The 14,178-nt window shown below is 42.3% G+C and overlaps 1 protein-coding gene across 1 annotated transcript in view; it reads right to left on the reverse strand.

Moving 5' to 3' along the window:
- Nucleotides 1-12,682, reverse strand: part of cachd1 (cache domain containing 1) — a 63,992-nt gene extending 51,310 nt beyond the window's left edge. Inside the window, exon 1 of the mRNA XM_026346102.1 lies at nucleotides 12,127-12,682. Within this exon, the coding sequence (XP_026201887.1) occupies nucleotides 12,127-12,375 (249 nt within the window). The 5' untranslated portion in view covers nucleotides 12,376-12,682. The remainder of the gene's footprint in view (nucleotides 1-12,126) is intronic.
- Nucleotides 12,683-14,178: the final 1,496 nt, after the last annotated feature.

The raw sequence follows: 14,178 nt of genomic DNA on the forward strand, positions 1-14,178 counted from the left end.
ACGTTTATGTGTAAGAGTATGAATTAAAAGGCTGTCAAGGGTCAACACAACAAAGCAATAAAGCTACAAGCACCAGGAAATACAATCCAGGAGACTCAGACCTGGAAACTAATGATACTGGGAGAAATAGAAATGAAAGTTTGAAAGTAAAAAATAAAGATTTGACTTACACATGGTGAATAATAAAGGTGCAGTCTATCAAACAAGTTCCTACAATAACGGAGGGTGATAGCTTGTTGTATTTGCTGTTTTCAGAATAGTTGGCTACTGTCACAAAGAGAAATTGTCCCTCATCCCTACTGGTTGGTCATGATGCACAAGCCTGCTAGAAGGAGTGTTTTAAATACATAGGCACATTCAGCTTCTCTATAAATCAGTGTTACACTGGGAGGTGACATAATGTTAACAAAAATCCCTCGAGGGCGGGTGGACCGACAGGATACTGGACTAAATCATGGCAGAGACTCTGTTTTCCTGGTGCATAAGCCAAAAAACTTTTCTGGCATTCTGGTTTGCTTCTGCACTGTACAACCCCCCTCCCCCCCCATTCCCACTCGATCCATAGACTTTACAATGTGTTGTCACAAAGATATGCTGTGCAAAAGTGACCTGACTGTCTCTTTTATTGCCAATAGAGAAAATGTTTTCATTGCACTACTGTGAGTGACCTCTAGGAAAATTAGCTGAGGGGCTGATGGGCAGCACGTATCCAGCACTGTTAACATCCACGGTGGAGCCATGTGATTGAGCACAACTGCTTAAAGGGTTACACATTCATAAGAAATACAAGCACCCTTTCTTTCCTACCATCCTAAAAAATAAAGATAATAAAGATGATTCTTCAGTTGATTGTCAGGACTCAAGGTTTCTGAGCCCTGAAAATATGACATGACAATTTTTAAAAAGTATGAATGACAAGATAAGATTATTTCCCCAGGTGTCTATGTATCTTGCACAAATCACACTGAAAAAATAAAAATTAACAAGGTGCATCTACCTTGGTTTCAATGGCATTGGCGCTACAGGGCTGCACTGAAGCCCGGTAGAAAAGACGAACAAGTGCCATTCTCTTCCCTCAAGAAGCTTCAAGTGCAGCTTCAAGCACAGGGGCTATTGCATAGTAAAGCATGGAGCCAAGTCAGAGCACAGGACTAAACATATTTACTCACATCTTATCTCATTACATTTATAGGCTCCAATATATAGACCAACTATATAGTTTATAGTCATTAACCTCAAGCAAACCACAAACACACACACACACACACACAGGGTTTTGTTTCACAGACGTGTCAAGTTGAGCTCTGAGACAGCAGACAGGCCGATGTGAGATGTCAGCTGAATATGCATCAGTTTTTTTCCCTATGCTGTCTAAACATTGGAAACCTCTGCTATTCAGATTCATGAGTCAATCATTGCTGTGTGCACAAGCTCAAGTGTGAGTACTTTCACAAGGCGGAGAGAGAACAGCCGATGCAGATTCAGGAGAGAGAGAGAGAGAGAGAGTTCCCCAAGGACATTCACTAGTTTCTGGTATGTAAATGATTACTGCTTTAGCTGTTGTGGGTGTGTGGAGAGAAAGAGCAGCCTTTCTGCTGATGATGCACGGAGGAGACATATGACAGCTCCCCTTATAGAAGAATCTTTTATTTGGCTTTTCCTGCTGTAACGGTCAATCAAAATGCCTGGTTTGGGACCTCATTATTCTATTTTCTTTTTTTAGTTTTTTGATGTGTTGTGTGAAAATACATACACAACACTCTAGGCACTAGCACTATATCTAAAAAAATACACCATCCATGCAATGTATTGTTCTTTCATTTAATCGAAATTCGACAGAAGATATTGTTTTCTGATGCCTCGTTTTACAAAGCAACTTTAATCACACACAGGCCAAGTAATGTAAATGAACACATTACTACTTGTACCCATATGGGCACACACAAAAGTACACATAATACTGAAACACACACACAGGCTCCCGTTCCCACAGAGCTCAGTATCAGTCTTAGAGCCCTTTAACACATGGACTAAGTAACACTGATGGATTAACGTTTCCGGAAAAGGTAAGAGATCTGACTTGTTCACACGATCATCAACTGCACCCTTCTGACTGGCACTCCTGAAAACAGAGCAGGTTTAAGGCTGCTGCACACTGTTCAGAATGTGACACAGCGTGAAATACCACCAGACTTCGAGCTCTGCAGTCAAATACAAACCTTAACGCTGAAATGTTGTAAACCTTGCTGAAGTCCTGTTTTGCCACTGTTTAGGTTTTAAATGCTGTTGTTACAATAACTCAAAAGAAGGGTTATTTTTTGTGCTACTGAGAGTGGAAACATGTTTTAAATGGCCTGTAAATTAAAAATGCATTAATTTTCATTTAGATTTAAGGTCCTGGTATGAAAAGGTCTGTGGTGCAGGTTTATAAGCACATCAGTCCAGACATTCAGTCAAAGAATTTTGTTTAGTTACCTCTTAATGCTCTATTCTGCAACCCAAAGTACATTTTTTGCTAAATTGACTGTTGTATTTATTTACATATCACAATTCAAAAAGAAGTTCCACAAAATGCACAAAAAAGACTGCATGAGTAGACAGGCCTGGTCTCTTTTTCAGTCGCCAAGAGATGCCAGCAGACACCCCGGCTGGCTGACGGTGCCAACGCCTGGGATAGACGGACTACAAATCACTGGCATGGCACCAGCCAGCCAAACCTGGCAACAAGCAGACCTTCTGGAAAGACAAATCTGGAGATATACAAGTTTGGAAGGAGGACTGGAGAAGACTGAATAGAATGAGAATGTAGGGCTCTTGTACAAAGAGTTAACTGAGCCTCTGCAGGATACAAATACAAATGAATACCGCTGGCTAAACTTTAGACCTCTCAGCTACACCATCACTACTTATGTCATTGTGGATGCACCCACACGCAATCACCAATACAAACTGACAATGTGTTTAAAGTGGATTTATTCTATTTAACAGTGTATTTAACAAGTTTACATAGGAGACTAGTTTGCGTTTCTGTTCCTTAGGTATCTTGAGACAAGTCAAGGTAATCCACTGAGACCATATGATGCTATCTGCCTAATTCACCCAACACCCACATGGCTTTTGTGACTTAGCAGTGAAGTCGAACCAGGGAGAAAACAAAGAGAAACCTGAGCACAGAGACTAAGACAATCAGTAAAATGGAGGAAATCCAGTGTCTTAAACAAGTGGCCAAGAGCTACAATAAAAGATGCTTTCAAGATGCTCCTTTTACAAGAGCAATATATTTTTATGAATCTGGAATCTAGTGTGAGACATTATGGTGATCATCTGGGACCTAAGCTGAATAAGTTAAAAACCTAAAGGCTCACTTGATAAAATAAGCTCTGCTCTCCTCTGGGTTGCTATCACAATGAGGAGGAAATCTCCACTATCAAGCAGATTGCAAACACCATGTCCACACACTCAACGTGCAGGTAAATGTTTGCATTAAAATACTTATCTTAAAAACATGTTCAAGCTCTAAATAAACACTGTTTTTTTTTTTTGTTTTGTTTTTTAAGGATGACGCTTTCGTCATAACAGCCAGAACAAATGAGTTTCACTAGTGGAGCAATGTTGACATGCCAGCAGGAGAAAATGTCCAGTTCAGTCGAAAACACCTAAAACACCAATGCCTGTTTAGTTTCTCTACTGCTCCCCTTCCATTACTCATCTTGGAAATGAGTCAGTCCAGATCAAATAAGCCACTTCTTTGGCAGGCTGGTAAGTGAGCTCAGAGACACTGATAGCTAAACACAGCTGCAGTCGCTCCATGCATGTAGCATTATATGCATATGTGTTTCAGTGAAGTGTGTGTGTGTGTGTGTGTGTGTATATTGAGAGAAACAGAGATGGTGCAAGGCTGTTTACAACCATTTCCAGCATTGAAAGTGTTGTTTCAGTCTTCTCATTTCCCATCTCGCACTCAAAGCCTCGACACTCCTCCTTACCTCCTAATTAGCAAGCTGTATCACATTTTCCCCCTTGCCATTTTCTCTGTGAGAGAATAAAAACCATGCATCTCTTTTCATCTTCCAACCAGCCTCGTCTTCCAGAGACAGAGGCAGAAAGCCCAAAGTTCATCTCATTAGCCCAGGTCACTTCCTGACTCATCTTCAAAGGCAGCGAAGCAGCAGAAGACAAAAGGCACAAGGCATGGTTCTACATGCCACCACCCACAGAAACGATTACACCAAGAAATAGGAACCTTGTCAGAGCACAGACGATGAAGTGGGTGAAGAAGGTAGACAAAGGAGAACCTAGGAACCTAAGTGCGGTTGCAGGCAGCATGTTGTCAGACCTCAAGGCACGAAGCAAAACCAGAAAATGAACCTGAACCCTCCCTCTATCCTCTTTTCAAATAATATGTCCTAAAACCATCACAATTAGATAATTTGAGTTGTTTTTCTGCCGAGAATGAGATAAAAACTGATAAATACTGACGCCTCTCACGTGTTTGTGTGTTACACACATTTCCTTTAACTTCCTTCATGTTAAATAATTAGCATACAATAATGGCCAGAGGCATTTCAGTGAAGCCAGTCAGTAATGAACGCGTCAGTAACTCGTTTTCCTGAAAGCTTATTAAGGTTCCTTAAAAATGGTCACATGCAGATGTATGTTAAGGCAGAAAATGTTAAACTGTAGCACAGACGCTCCTTTCTCTGGCTTTCAGGGTACAAACAACGTGACAGTGTGAATCTGATCGGAGAATTAACCTTCTGAAGACAAACACCGTGCTGCAGCAGTATTCATATGTATGAATGGCTGTGAGGAGAGAAATTGGACTAACTGAGCTCACCTCCACCACCCTGTGACCCCTGAGTTGGGACGTGTCATATGTTTTCTCACCATCAGAGACAGCGATGTACACTGCTGCGACAGAGGAGGTGAATTGTGTTGCATCCACAATTTAAGAACCTGTCGTTTGCTGGCTTCTACCGCTGCACACCATCTCTTCCACTCTTCTGTCATTCTTACCCCCTGCACCTAATTTATTATTCTCTCTTGCACACTGCCATGAGGAAGAACCTCAAAGCCTTCTGGTGGATTCACAGTCAAATCGTTACCCAAACAACACAAAAATAACAGGAACAAAACACGGATGGAAATTTGGGACAACTTTAGAAAACGCACTTAACAGCATTGAACAACTGTGACGTTTGGGTTTACAGCGAGTTTACGCAGGCAACACAGAGCCCAGGGAGAGAAAGAGAGAAAAGAGGCATGAAAAACAGTCTGATCTGCTTCTCCACAGTAGGAACTCCAACTCTCTCCTCATCAAGAATGCAAAGCCTCTTCTGCAGGAGTGTGTGTGCATACTGAGGGGGAAGGGGGCCTTACAAATGCATGGGGTCTGGGGGAGGGAGCTGGTCCCAGTCTCTTTGCCCTCCCAATTGGGTATTTTGCTCACTGCTCCCTTGCCTTCACCACAAGCCCCCACCCCTGTCCGTTCCTTCTTTCTGGCTTTCAGGGAGAGTTCATTTTGAGTCTTGCCCATTGTGGCGAGTGAAGGGACTGACTTGCTAAGGGGTGGCCTGGGGTCTCTTGGCTCACACTGCCAGGTCAGCCCTGTTGGAGCTAACTAAGTAACATTGGCAGGAATCTGGTAGAAAAAAAAAAAGGAACAAAGACTGGATCACCAATAAAGATCCCTTTCTCTTTTGCATTGAGTGCATTTGTCATTACATTGTGTGTGTGTGTGTGTGTGTGTGTCTTAGATAAAGAGAGTGGGTGAGGCTGCGTCAAGAAAGACAAGGCAGAGTGATAGTGAATGAGAAATAAGAGTGAGTGAGGTAATAGAGAAAAGGAGAATCGAAAACACACACACACACAAATGAGCTGATTAAACACATCCAGTTAATTAGTTCTCCTCCTTAATAAGCAGAGGAGTTAGCTACAATCACTGAAAACCTAGGCTAGTATGTACAAAGACACACAAGGATGGGACAGAAAATTAATCATCAGCAATTTTCATAATCGATTAATCACAGAAGTAATTTACAAAGTGAAAAATAAAACCTACAAACTAAAAATGGAGATTATTATTAAAATAATTCTCTGCCGGTCGTCAACCAAGCTCAACAAACTGTTCACGCACTTCACATCATCATGATACAACACATACATGAGGACATGTGCACACATGCACATGAGCAAGAGGTCTCCCAGTGTTTAAAGGCAAAACTGATAACGACAGGATGTTTGCTGCTGTAAATAAAAATGTTATTGTCCTCAATCTTTAGATAGCAAGCAGTGAAAGGCTTGGGTTGGATTTTAGCAGGACCTAACCATTTCAGTGCAGGTTAGTACAACATGGGAGAAAGAAAAAAGCAAATACAAAAAGGCAAAGCTGAGGATCCTGCAAAAACACTGCAACATTAAATTCAGTCAAGGGAAAATGTAAAGAGGCCATCTTCAACTGAGAAATGGTGGAAACAGATCAAAAAGCGGTCAGATAAATGATCTGGCCACGACAGTACAGACAGATTTAAACCACAACAGCTGGTGCAGAAGGAGAAGAACATCAGTTTCATGCTCCATCCCAACCGCAGTCCAGCAGGAGCCAAGAGACGGTGCACCAGGCTGTACTTACACTGGTCAAAAATTAAAGGGATCTGATTGAAATGAATGGGAGCTGTGTCATTCAAAAGCTCTGTGTGTCATTGAAAAAAAACTGAAAACTGTGAACTGAAGATGTTTTTATGTTTGTTCCAACAGGCTTTCAGCACAAAGTTACATAAAGCAGTGGGCTGCAGGTAGATTCAAAGAAACACAAAGTCAGATTTCAAATGACAGGTGACATTTGTTCATATCTGTTTACATTTCTAACCCAACAGTGGCCCCTAGTTTGATTCTGGTGCTAGAAGAAATTCATAGAATAACCAAAGATAGAAGGATTGATGCAAACTTTTGCAGTTATCTATCTAATGATGGATGAGATATTTCAGTGTGGACCCAAGTGATGACTAAAAGCTGTAAAATATAGATGGAAATAACAGGCAATGTCTTTACAGTTACAGTTAACCTTTATAATACCAAAGCTCAACCGGTTACTCCTTGTCGGAATTAAAAACTTTAAGATTGATCATTTGTTTTGTTACATCCAGACACAATAAAGTTTCCATCTGACAGCAGCATTTCATTCCTAGTATCATCCAACTAGTCTGGGGACACCATGTCTGGTATGTCTTAAATCTGGAGGTTGGAGACACTATGGTGCAAGACAGTTGGATGTAAGGGGTGCCTGAGCCTCTCGGTGCCTGGACGTGGGCCAAAACATACAAGCAGCCCTACATTTAATGAAAACATGGCCCTTTGTTCTGCTCTCTCCTGCACTGTGATGGGAAGATAAAGGTAGTAGTCTATAGAACCGAGCCGTTTTCCCATGTTTGGGACAGGCCAAGATTTTTTAAGACTGATATGGAAGTCATTCCAAGTTTTAAAACACTGCAGACATCACTACGGGACTATGCAGCTGTTGGCAGAGAGGCTTGATTCTGCCATAAAAGTGACAGGCAACAATGCAACTTTTAGAATACAGAAAACCTTGGAAAACTAAGGTCATAGACACATCAGTTACCGTGTTCATTTTAAATTCAGCTCGGATAAAAATAAAAACTAAAGAACACAAAAACAGTATAACTTAGAGTTATGAAGTATTAATGTAATAGCAGCAACTTGGAACGAAGAATCCAATAAGTGCGTGTGAAAGCAAGGGAGTATAAAAAACACTCCCTGTAACAACAGATTGGAAAAAGACAGCAGTTAAAATGGAAAAAGAACAGAGGTGCAGATAGTTCAGCACAGCCTGGAAGGGCTCATAAACCGCTGAGGCAGAGAACGATTTATGGTTGCACTAAAAATGAGGAGTTGTGCCGTCACGATGCAGTACATAAGGCTGTCTAATGCAAAGCACCTGTAGCTCCTTCAACCTGAAGCTGACCGCATACAGAAGAGAGAGAAGGTGGAAAAATAGAACAAACATGCAGAACCAGACACAGTGATGAGACACTGTAAGCAGGTGGAATCGGTAAGAATGGTTTAAAGCATATTATCTGAGTCTGATCCTAAATGGGGTTTTCAACTGCTCCAAAAGCAGTGACACATCAAGCCATCATCGAAGAACCAAAGGCCGCCAGGAGTCTGTGTTTAGCTGCTCACAGACATGCTCTAGAACCCTGAACCTCTCTAGACATTACCTGGGTCCACAGGTTACCTGGACTTTATCTTATGAGCCTCCTAGTCCAAGGTGTGGTCAATGTTTGAGTGTGATCTCTGTAGTGCCTCATCCTCCTGCACACACTACACAGGCCTCTATGCCTTTGCGGAGATCTGGTTTCTCTCGGACAATTGGCAGCTGTGAGCAACATATGAACACACAACTCAAAGCAATGCCTGGAAATTGCCTACTTTCTGTGCAACCTTCTCCTGACACTGTCCCGGAACGCAGAAGACCTGTGACTGTGGATGCACATCGTGAACAAACACTGTCCCACGTCATACTCCAAGTGCAGAGTTCCCTGAAACTGCCACTAACTGTAAATGAACTCACAGTTATACTATCTAACGTATGAGCCCTGAGGAAAGGGAACATAAAGTGCCCCATTATCGCCCCAACAAGACAAGTCTAGGAATTTGCTTAGAGATATATCTGACAACTAAGTATACATTTGCCCTTTGGGTGACTGTTATTGTAAAGAAAAATGTTAAACATCTCCTTTCTTAGAGCCTGAGTTTTATGCTCTTTAACCTTTCTCAGTTCAACTTTCAGTCAACGTTTGTGAACTCTGCACAGAGTGACTATCAGACCAGATGTACAGGGGTTCCTATATACATTTAGCTTAATGTTACTGACTGAAAAGAACATCCTCGGACATTTGTGAGCAAAACAGAGAAAAATACAGATTTAAAGTCAAAAGAGAAAATGAACAACAGAGCGTGGTTTGTCCCACATGTAGCAGAGAACCACTGAGGCTCATAGTAACCTTGGCTGTTTGAGCACACAGCCATGCAGGCAGTGCAGTAAGAGGCAAGCAGCTTTGATGCTGTACTGCTGAGAACCTGGCAGGAATTCTGATGTCCCGCTGTATATCCTTAAACCCTCCTCCTCCTACTCCCTATCTGCCTGTCTCTGCAAAGGCTTTAATATTATGTGAGGGGGAAAAACATAAAAGAGAAAAGAGAGAGACTGAAATAAGACGGTTAAAATGAAGGCAGGTGGAGAGAAAAGAGGAGATATTTATATGTCAGATATCTTCTACAGACCTGATCAAACCGTCTCTAAGCACGTGTAAAGGTTTACTGTTATTTATTGCATTGTTATGAACCTAGTTTATCAATAATCAGCTTAAGAGCATCTATTTTCTATATGCTTAAGATAAACATATGTTTTAAATGTTTCCAAAAAACTGAAATTACAGCATGTTACTCATATTACCCCGAAAGAACTGCTTTGAAAAGTTGACCTATCGACTTAAACAGAGTGTCAACTGTACACCCCTGGGTCCCCTGATAACTGGGTAACTGAATGACCGATTGAACAAGGTTGACCCAGTGACTAGGAAAGCCTCAAATTACACATCTGCCAGAGAATGAGGGGTGGGGTGGTGGAGAGTAGGATTACATTTTAAATGGAGATGGTGGATAAGGAAACCTTCAGATGTTGTCCAAAACACTAGAGTGTGAACGGTGCATGTTGATGTCTCTGTGCCCAAAAGGAAAACATGGAGGGGGGGCGGTGCCTCTTACAGATAAAGAATGTCTCATGTGACTCGAGAAATGAGAGTATGAATAAAAACCATGAAATAACAGCATGGGAAAGAACTGCTTCTACACTACACAGGGAAAAGGGGAAAATACCAAAGAGACAGAAAGATAACATGAAATTCAGCTCAAGCGGCACCTGCAGACGCCAATTCAGGCCACATCTGAGCACCAGAGCAGGTGTCCGCACACGGCCGACACATCCCTGCAGTTCTTTTCTCTGTTTTTACTGGATCTGCAGCTTTTACACTTATGGTAACACGGCGTCACAAATTCATCAAGCGTACCGCTTCAATCGAACTCACTTCACGCCAAGTCAGACTTTAACAGCTTGTACAACAACACGACGGCCTCACAACTGTGTTCCCACGATACAGAGGAACAATGACGGATCTATATTTTTATGAATAATTTGACAGGGCTGTATGAAACATAAAGTGAGACGAACAAAAGCCAAACTGTTTTCTATAAACTAGATCTCAGTGGCTTCTAGTCTCATGAAATTAAAACAGAAAGGCAGGCAGATGGAGCATGGGAAGAGTGGCGATTGATTTTCAGTATATACACCTGCAACATCAGAAAAAACTAATTGCAACGGATAAAACAGGTAAAAAAAAGCAGCAGAGAAAACGGGGAACAGGAAGAGCAGGAATCAGACAGAAACCGAACACAAACTGGAGCTCAGGGAGGGATGAACCGTGACAAAGGCAGATCCAGGAGGATCAGAGGAGGCCCTCAAAGCAGACTCCCAGAGCTGGGATGAAGGCAGCTCAGTCTGGAAGCACAGAAGATGAAGCACCATTTGGGGCCCGGGCCCCCCCGCTGCTTCGCCTCTGTGTTCGGGGCCTGCGAGCTCCTCTGGCTCTGAAGTGCTAAACATCCCCCTCACACCCAGCACTAAGCCGCCCAGCACCTCCTGCCATTTGGTGACTCAGTGTAGCTCCACATGGACGGACACGGCAAGTTAGAGCCTTCACTGGGTTTTTATAGGATGTTTAAAACCAATTAGGCGACAGCTAACGATTATTTTCTTTATGATCTATAAAATGGCAGAAGCTACACAGAGCTATAACCAGGAAGCTAAGACTGCTGCTGAAAACGTGTGTGAATCCACAACTTGATCAATCAATGAAACATCTGAGCTCAAAAATCAACGAGGAGTCGAGATCCACACACGATCTTCAAAATCGTGGGGTTCTGATTATTCAAAGAAACGTGTTACGTCTCCTGTGAGGCTGAAAAGCTCACACACAACCATGAAACCTCTCACTTCTTCCAGTAAAAACATGCCAACTAGAGTTTAAATAAGACATCATGCTGAATGAACGCCTGGTTCCAGCTTCTCATATTCACACATTAACTGGTTTTATGAGTAAGAAAAAAAAAAAAAAAATCTATGTTGTTTTGGCTCCGAGTTTAGACAAGTGTCAGCTTGAGTTCATTTTATTTGGAACTAAATGACCGGTGAATTCATCCAATAATAAGATGCAGGTTGCTAAATGATAACTGGGCAGTGCAAATGGTGCAGTGCAATGATCCGTCTACAGATGATGGAGGAAATGTGGCTCTTCACGTCCTGATGGGGACAAAAATCTGAGTCATTGTCTGGATTTATTTCTAAACAGCATCTGTTCCCGGAGTTGGAAAGCTGATTTTCTCCCTGGATGTGTCCAGAACAACTGATTTGCTCCTGTTATTTGATTTTAAGGAGACCTACAGATGCCCAGACACACTGGAGGGCACATCCAGTTTAATCCTAAGTAGCTTTTGATCTCACACAATAGTCCGTCCATCTTTTTAACCGCAGCATAAATCACATGAGCTCAGCACAGATCACAGCTGATTGCATCGAGTTGCTGTTAGAAATAAGGACATTTTTTTGGGGAGGACACACAAATAAAACGAGGCTTCAGAGCTCCTGCTGATCACTGCAGGTGACACATTATCCACTTTTCTATTTGGCTTTTTCAGGCTGCACTATAATAAATGATGAAGTAACAGAGCTCCTTTGTGAAAACGCGTCTATTTAAACAGATTGTGGAGTCATGAAGGTGAAACACAAGCTACACAAGACAGCAAACCTCCAGCGTGTTGATGTCCCAGATAAATGCGTCGTCAACTTCAAAGAGCCTGTTGTTGCTCTGCAACACTGGCTGCACGGTCTCTGTCAAAGTTTCCCTCGGTGATTATCAATCTTTTTTGGTGTGTACGCCTATTTCACTGATCCTGTTTGTGCCAGTTTATACCCACCACGGCTCAAAGTGCCAAATATGTCCCCAAACTAATGTAAAGACAACAACAGGCGCATTCCTGTCCCCGTTTTACCTGCATGGTGAAGACCCCCAGCTCCTGAGAGGACAGCTTTTTCATTTGATCGGCCAAAACTTGCGCTTCTTCCAGGATGGAAAACTCCGTGTCAGCTTCGCAATATCCACAAGAAAGAGCCGAGGAGATTAACACGAAGCTCCACGAAACAGCCAACAAGCCCCCGTGAAGCTGGAGGTGTTTATCCCGGAAAGCAGCGCGCGTAATCGGCGTCAAAGTCGCGGATCTCTCCCCAGCCCGCCTCGCCATGATGGCAGTGGGTCTGCAGGCTGGAGAAACACGGAGTCTGAACTGGCTGCGGGAAAAAAAAAACTTCAAGGGAAACTACTTTTACAACTTTACAGGGTAGAGGACGTGCGCCCTTTCTCTGCGGAACGACTCTCCAAAATGTTGAGCAGCGCGAACCATCGCACCTCCTCGAAATCCCTCAAGAGGACAAAACACATCCATGCGTGAAAGAGGACACGGTTTAGTTTTTTTTTTTTTTTTAAAGCCTTGTAGGTGCTCCGTCTGCGTCACTCGCTCCAACTCCTGGAAGTCTGGCAAAGTCTGTGTGAGCCGGAGATTCACCACAATGGGGGTGAAAGTGGGAGGTGCGCAAACCCAGGAGTCCTACCGGCGCCTGGATTTCTGTATGAGTGGATCAGGGTTTCACGATGCTTTCAACTGCTGCTGGGAAACACACTATTGTTAGACCAGTGACTTGTATGAGAGGCCTGTATTGGTCTCTGGAGGCAAATACAAGTTTTAATTCTAGTGTGATTCATGCTGAGACAGCAGGGCTGTAGATAGGAGTTCAGAAGTGATGAGGAATATCTTTATATTATATAGTTTGTTATTATAGTGTATGTAAAGTGAGAATAAAACCCTGTAACTGACCTTATCCAGGATGGACACACATGAATGTTGTGTCTAGTGATATGAAATTAGTCACTAAAATGCCACTAAGAACCATCCGAGATCAGTTTCTCCCCCAGATTTGGTAAAATCCTCAAACATTCCCTCAAATAAATGTAGATTAAATTACCTTCTGCTATGAAATCCCATTTACATTCTCCACGTCCGTGTGTGCACTACAGCATCCATGACGTAAACTTTGTCGGCGTGGAACAGAACTGTAGTAAGACATGAACAGAAAAATGTGTTCAACAGGCGGCATTCAGAATTCACTACATTTAGAGTTACACAGGTGTAACAGTGGGAAAACAAACAGCAGCATATGGAGCATGGATGAAGGTATTAATGGGTGTAGCAACAAGCAGAGAGTCAATTCCTGAATCCAGTTCTTGTTTTCACCACAGCTTCGATTTGACTTTGCTAGAGCAGCTTTGAGAAAGAATCATGGCTTGTGTGAATTTGGTCAATTCACCTTTAGATTGCTGACTGCAAAAAAATAAAAATAAAAACAACTATGACAGATACTTCATTTGTTGTATCAAGGGTGATGATGTGCTAACAGCTCTCGAACCCATCCAGCAGCTGACCTCTAATCAATCTCTTTCTCTCATTGGGTTGCAAAGTGTATTTGATGTGCAGCTGCACAGCTGGACCCTTCTCACTCATCTTACTGCTTCTTCTTATAACATTTTAGAGATTATCTGGTTCACCAACGTTCTGCTCTGTTGGAACAGTGAAATGTCACCTTGCAAATAACAAAGATACCCAGGTTCATTTAGTGGGCTCAGTTTAAAGGTACATTTTCAACACTTTACTGAATGTAAATGTGAAAAGAAGAACAACAAGAAGAGAATTCATTGTCACTTGTGGAATATACAGGCAGCTTTGGGTTGGTATTCACTCACCACCACCCCCAGCACCTTGAAACTGTTATGCTACTGACGGTTCAGAAACGTTAACCTCTAATACGACTACAAAGTGACAGAGTTTGGGGAGAGGTGAGATTGTCGTTCACACTTATCACAAATTAATTACATTATATGCTTTGCTGGGGTTATGTCTCCTGGTCTCCTGATAAAATAAATCCTGTAGGTAATAAGTCCTGTAGATAATACATTCAGTGAACACTTTAATAATTAAATAAAGTCTGTCATT

This window comes from Anabas testudineus, chromosome 4 (assembly GCF_900324465.2).
Source record: "Anabas testudineus chromosome 4, fAnaTes1.2, whole genome shotgun sequence".
NCBI classification, from domain to species: domain Eukaryota; kingdom Metazoa; phylum Chordata; class Actinopteri; order Anabantiformes; family Anabantidae; genus Anabas; species Anabas testudineus.